Here is a 6000-nt window from a genome sequence, read left to right on the forward strand (position 1 = left end):
CAAAAGGCACACACGGATCCCCAAGCCCCTGAGATCATCCCCTCGGACCCTCGGCAGCCTGCTGACCTCGGGCCAGCACAGAACTCAGGCTACGGAACCCTTTTCGCTACTTTGCGTTTTGGGATTTGTCTTATGGTTTCCCCAGAGCCTCTCCGTGCCTAGCAGCCCAACCACCACCACCAAAGAAAATGAGGAAATGAACACTCGCTGCCCCCTGTTCTCCACCCCCCCACCCCCAGCCATTTGAAGTTTGAGATCCTCAGAACACACCACCAGCAGAGCAAGCACAGCCCTCCCTCCTCGTGGGTATCTGATGAGTCTGTGAAGGATACAGGGCACCCTCCCGCCCAGGTGTTCCGGAAAAGGCCCACGAGGTCGTCTTCCACTTGTTCTCCCTAAAGCACTGATACTAGACCCCGCTGCACGTTCCCATCACCTGGGCAAATTCTGAACTGCGCCGGGGCCTGCGGTCTGCCCGCTGGAGGCTTCACCGGCTTGCGTCTGGGCCAGGCCCCAGAGAGTAACTTCCTCAGGTGAGCCTCACGGGGGACAGAGCACTCAGAGGACGCCCCCCAACCAGCAGCATCAACGCAGCCTTCTTAGGAAGGCGCACTCTGGGCCACACCCTAGACCTCGGCCATCCGAACCTCTGCAACCCCCCCACCCGGGCTTAGCTCGGACCAGGTGACGACGACGGCCAGGTAGACCTCAACTCCGCTGCTTTCCTGCTGTGTGCAGGCACCCTCCCCGTTTCAGACCCTCAGGAGAGAAAATGGTTCACTGTTCCCGCAACTACCACCAAAATGGACACTCATTTCCCGAATGCCTTGCAGGCCTGTTGTGATAACCTCTGAGCCGCCACAAAGATCAGCTGGGACGGGGCTCCAGGAAAACAAAGCAAAAGGTGAGGCAGCTGTCAAACTTAAGGTCAAGAACCCGCAGCTGGCACTGTGGGGCAGCTGACCTGGGAAGACACCGTCCTGGGAAACGATGGGAAGAGGGGTCTGGACCCGAAAAACAAACCCGCGTCTCCTGAGTGGGAAACGTCACCTTCGACTCAAAGACCACCGGACGGCTATTGGTGTCTGGAGAAGAAGGAAGGCAGGGGAGGAGCCCCAAGGAAAACAAAACAAGAAGGCTGGTCCGGTATTTGGGCGCTCAGGTCAAGGTACCAGAGAAGAGAATGGCAGTGAACCCAGAGCCCGCCCACGGGCTTCCCCCACCCTTCCACCCGCCAGCCACAAGATCCAAGGGCCTCACCTTTCACAACGGTGGCCTCCTTCAGGTGATGGGACAAGAAGTCAATGCTGGCATAGGTGTTGGCGGAGGGGAGGGCGCCAGGGCCCGGCCCCCCGCAAACCCCACTGCTGCCGCTGCCCCCCACAGTGCTGATGAGACCCCCGAGGCTGCGGGTCCGGCCCCAGGCACTCTTGTCTCCGGGCTGCGGATGCGGGTGCTGCTGTGGGGTCGGTGACAGCCCAGGCTCGTCCCTCACGTCAATGGCGATGTAGTTGAGGCCATTCTGGAAGCCGGCAGAGGTCTCCCTGCACATGGGAGAGCTGCTGCCCCCGGGGCCGCCCACCAAGCCACCCGGCTGACCCGGGACCCATGGGCGTGCCTGCTGGGGGGGCGGCGGCTGCAGCTGGCGAGGGGACATGGTGTGCTCGTCCCCCCCACCCAGGACGCCACTGCCGCCCCCTTCACTGCTTTTCCTGAGAGAGACATTTTCCACGGAGGCCGAGTTGTGGCGCTTAGGGTTATGGGCGAAGGACGGGGACACGGGGGTCACAGTGGTGGTCGAGGAGAAGGTCTCGGAACTGTGGCGCCGGCGGCCCCCCTGTGGGTCTGCGCGGATGACCTTGGCTCCCCGGTGAGGGTCTGGGGGCTGGCTAGCCTGCAGGAAGGCCTCGACACCCGACACCTGATCCATGAGACTCAGCCTCTTTAAGCCGGACGTTGGGCTGGTAACACGGGCACCTTCCGGCTTCGGGGGGGCCGCGATGGGTTGTGGCGGGGTGGCAGCCACGCCAAAGGCCATCTCGGTGTAGTCACCGTTGTCCCCGGTCTCCGAGGACGAGGAGGAGGCAGCGCTGGGGCCCTGGCAAGCGGACGCCTGTGGCAGGCGGTACAGCTCCCCTGGGGGGGGCGGTGGGGGATGCTGCGGCTGCAGCGAGGAGGCGGGGGCAGCGGGGCGCGGGGGCAGCGGCGGGTAGGGGGACGAGGCCTCGGGGGACAGCAGGGCATCCAGGGAGCCCACGGGGTCCCCGCTCTGGGTGCCCGGCTTGGGCGACTTGGGCGAGCTGAAGTCGAGGTTCATGTAGTCGGAGAGCGGGGAGCGCTGCCTGCTGTCGCTGCTCGTGCCTGGGGTGCCGGAGCCCAGGGAGGAGGCCGGGCTGCTGGCGGACAGCAGTGAGGACGAGGAGGCCGCGGAAGCCAGCAGCGGGGGCGCAGGCGGAGACAGGCGAGCTCCGGCGTCGCCAAAGTCAATGTTGATGTACTCGCCGGGGCTCTTGGGCTCCGGCGGCAGAGGGTACTCGTGCATGCTGGGCAGGGTCTGCAGCCCCTCCAGGGACAGGCGTGTGGGCCGCACTAACCGGGCGCGCTGGTTCAGGAAGCCCTCTGGGCGACCCCCGCTGCTGCCACTCGGCCTGCTGGGCGAAGGCACTACTGGGTGAGGAGGCTGGCTGTGGCCACCTCCTGCCTCGAAGGCGCTGCTGGCTGGCGCAGCCCCCGGGCTGGATGGGGGTTCGAGCCTCTCCTCTTCCAGGATGCGCCCCACGGGGGAGCTCATGAGCACGTACTGGTCGTTGTCCGCATTGCACGTGTAAGGAGCCTTGTAGGAGCGGGGCAGGGAGCTATAGCAGTAGCCAGGGACTCCCCTGAGCATCTCCCCACTGCCATGCAAGGCGGCTGAGAAGAAGTCGGGAGGGGTTCCCGAGGTACCCGCGTCGCTGGGGGACATATTGAGGTAGTCCCCGTTGGGGAGCAGCTTGGTGTCGGTGTTCTCCATGGACAGCTTGGAGCCACACCACATACGCATGTACCCACTGTCCTCGGGGGAGCTCTCGGCTGGAGAGCTCGTCTTGTAGCTGCCCCCGCTTGCCGGAAAAGCCCTGCTGACCGTAGGGGTGGGCGCCGGCACCGTGGTTCCCGTGGCAGGCAGGGCTGCGGCGACAGCGGCCCGAGGCTGCAGGATCTGCTTCGGGGCGGACACGCTAGTGGGGCTCATGGGCATGTAGTCATCACTCTTACAGCTGCCACTACCCCCACCCAGGAGGGCCACGCCAGGGGTCATGGGCATGTAGCCATCGTCGGCACCCAGGTTACTGCTGGAGCTCCTGTGGGACCCGATCTCGATGTCGCCGTAGTCCTCGGGATAGGGGTGGTAGGCCACTTTGGGAGACGACGCGGGGCAGGTCGGGCAGAGGCGGCCGGAGCTGCCAGAGAAGGTGGCCCGCATCAGGGTGTACTCATCCAGGGACGCGGAGGAGGGCTGCGGCACCGGCCGCTGCCGGGCAGGCGTGGTTAGGGAGTAAGTCCTCTTCCTCAGCCCTCGGTCCAGGTCCTGGGCCCCGTCCCCCGACACTCTGCGGTAGGGGCGGCCGCAGTGGCTCAGGGGCCGGTCCATAGTCATGTACCCGTACAGCTCGCCCCCGCCGCCGTCCCGGGCCGGGGGAGTCTCGGCGATGGACTCGGGCGTGTTGCTCCTGTGGCCGCCGAAGGCTCTCAGGTCGCCGGGGCTGGAGCCGTACTCATCCAGGGACATGAAGCCGGGGTCGCTGGGGGAGCCCGAGGCCGAGGCGCTGCCGCTGGAGGGCCGCTGGCCGGCGGGCTGGTGCAGGGGGTGCGGCAGGTGCGGGTGCGCGCCGGGGGGCGGCGGGTAGGAGCCGGAGCCGTGCCCGCTGCTGGACGACAGGCTGCCGGGGCTGGTGGCGGCCGGGGGCGAGCGCGCCACGGGCATGGACATGGACCGGCTGTGCTGCAGGGCGCCCCCTGCCGGCGCCGGCGCCGCCTTGCTCGCGCGGGCCCCGCAGCCGCCGCTCAGGGTGTGCGAGCGGTTCAGGGGCGCGCGCACCGGCCCGGGGCTCAGGGGACTCCCGGCCACCGACACGGGCCTGGCGCCCGCCGCCCCCGCGCCCGCCGCCGCGCCGCCGTCGCCCTCGCTGGCCGTGCGCACCCGGCACGAACTGCACTTGGCGGCCGGCGGGGTGGCGGCCAGGCTGTCCGTGCGCGAGCGGCGCACCAGGCCCGTCTGGCTCGGGGGCAGGTTGACCAGGTGGTGGTGGCGGCGCGCGCCGGGGACGCTGATGGGGTGCGTGGAGGACGAGCCCGACGACTGGCTCTTACTGCGCGGCCGGAACTCGAAGAGCTCCTTGAGGGCCTTCATGGCCTCCAGGATGGTCTCGTGGATGTTCTGCGCCACCACCGAGTCGTCCGCCTGCATCCACAGCTCGCCCGGGCCCGTGACGGCCGAGCGGCCCACCTCGATGAAGAAGAAGCTGTCCGAGTGGCCGCAGCGCCGGATGTTCATGAGCTGCAGCGTCACCGACGGCTGCTCGCAGTTGAGCTTCACGAAGCCGATGGTGCGCGCCGACAGGCACAGGCGGTACACGCCCGTCAGGTTCTTGCTCTGGCCCAGGCCCTTGGGCTTCAGGTTCACCTGCCACACCTCGCGGTAGGCGGCCGTGGCGGGCGCCACCAGCCCGTAGCTGTCATCGGCCGCGGCGGCGCCGGCCGAGCCGCCCAGGGCGCCGGGCAGGGAGGCGCTGCAGGACGCGGCGGTGGCGGCGGCCGGGGGCGCGTCGCCGGCGCGGCCCTCGCTGACCAGGTCGGTGAGCGCGCGGTACCAGCCCTCCTGCTCCTGCTCGTTCTCGGCCGCCACCGCGAAGTACTCGTCCTTGGTGTAGAGCGCGATCAGGTACTTGTGCTTGGCGTCGGCGCGCTTGTTGATGTTCAGGCAGCAGTCGAGCGCGATGACCCGCTTCGGGGCGCCCGCCTTGCTCCGCCACTTCTTCTCGCTCTCGTAGTACTCGAGCCGCGGCGGCTGCGGCGCCGGCCCCCCGCCCGCCGCCGCCGCCGCCTCGTCGCCGGGCCCGCGCAGCACGAAGAAGCGCTTGTGGCCGTGCTTCTGCTTGCGCAGGTAGCCGCACTTGCGCACGCTGTGGTTGTTGTTGTTGTTGTTGTTGAGGTTGGGGCCGTCGCCGCCCGCCGGCCCGGGGGCCCCGTGCAGCGGCGGGCTCGCCATCGCCGGCGTTTCAGGCCGCGCCGCCCAGCCGGGCGCGGAGGAGCTGGGGGCGCGCGTGGGGGGGCGGGGGCGCGGGCGGGGGCGGCTCCCTGCCCCCCGCGTTCGTCCGCCGGAGCCCGCGTCCCTCGGGCCCAGAGGTGGGGAAGGCTGGGGGAGGCCCGCGGGGGCCGGCCCCGAGCGGTGGCGCAGCGCCCTCCGCGCTCCCGGGCCCCGGAGGATGCCCGGCGCGGGCGGTGGCCGTCCCTCGGCCCGGCTGCCCGCGGCCGCTGCCTCCCGGGCGAGATCTCTCGGGCGGCGCCTGGGGACTCGCTGGCTGGGCCGAGAGTCGGGGTCCCCGCGCCGAGCCGCGGGGCCGAGCCTAAGGCGCGCGCAGCCGCACGGGTCCCGCCGCTGCGCCGCGCTCCGGGGTGCCGGGGTGCGCCCAGGCACTCGGGGTCCGCGCCGCCACCGGGGCTGCTGCTGCTGCCGCTGCCGCTGCCGCTGCTGCCAACGGCGACCCGGGCTCGTCGCGGTCCCCGCCGCACAGTGAGTAACACATCGCGCACCGAGTGACTGAACTAAGAAGAGCAAAACAACATGTGACTCGGCGTTACGCAGGCACACACGGCGCGGCCGCCCCGCCCCGCCGCCCGCATTGGCGCCGCGCCCCCCGACGGACGGCCGGCGCAGCCAATGGGCGCGGGCCGCAGAGGGGGCGGGCCGCGCGCCCCCGCCCCGCCCCCCTTTCTCCCGGGGCTGCGTTTCCCGCCGTCCCC

The 6000-nt window shown here is 69.8% G+C and overlaps 1 protein-coding gene across 1 annotated transcript in view; it reads right to left on the reverse strand.

Moving 5' to 3' along the window:
- IRS2 (insulin receptor substrate 2) overlaps nucleotides 1–5752 on the reverse strand; it is a 28800-nt gene extending 23048 nt beyond the window's left edge. Inside the window, exon 1 of the mRNA XM_044250092.1 lies at nucleotides 1261–5752. Within this exon, the coding sequence (XP_044106027.1) occupies nucleotides 1261–5245 (3985 nt within the window). The 5' untranslated portion in view covers nucleotides 5246–5752. The remainder of the gene's footprint in view (nucleotides 1–1260) is intronic.
- Between the last annotated feature and the right edge of the window lie 248 nt (nucleotides 5753–6000).

This window comes from Neovison vison, chromosome 5 (assembly GCF_020171115.1).
Source record: "Neovison vison isolate M4711 chromosome 5, ASM_NN_V1, whole genome shotgun sequence".
NCBI lineage: Eukaryota > Metazoa > Chordata > Mammalia > Carnivora > Mustelidae > Neogale > Neogale vison.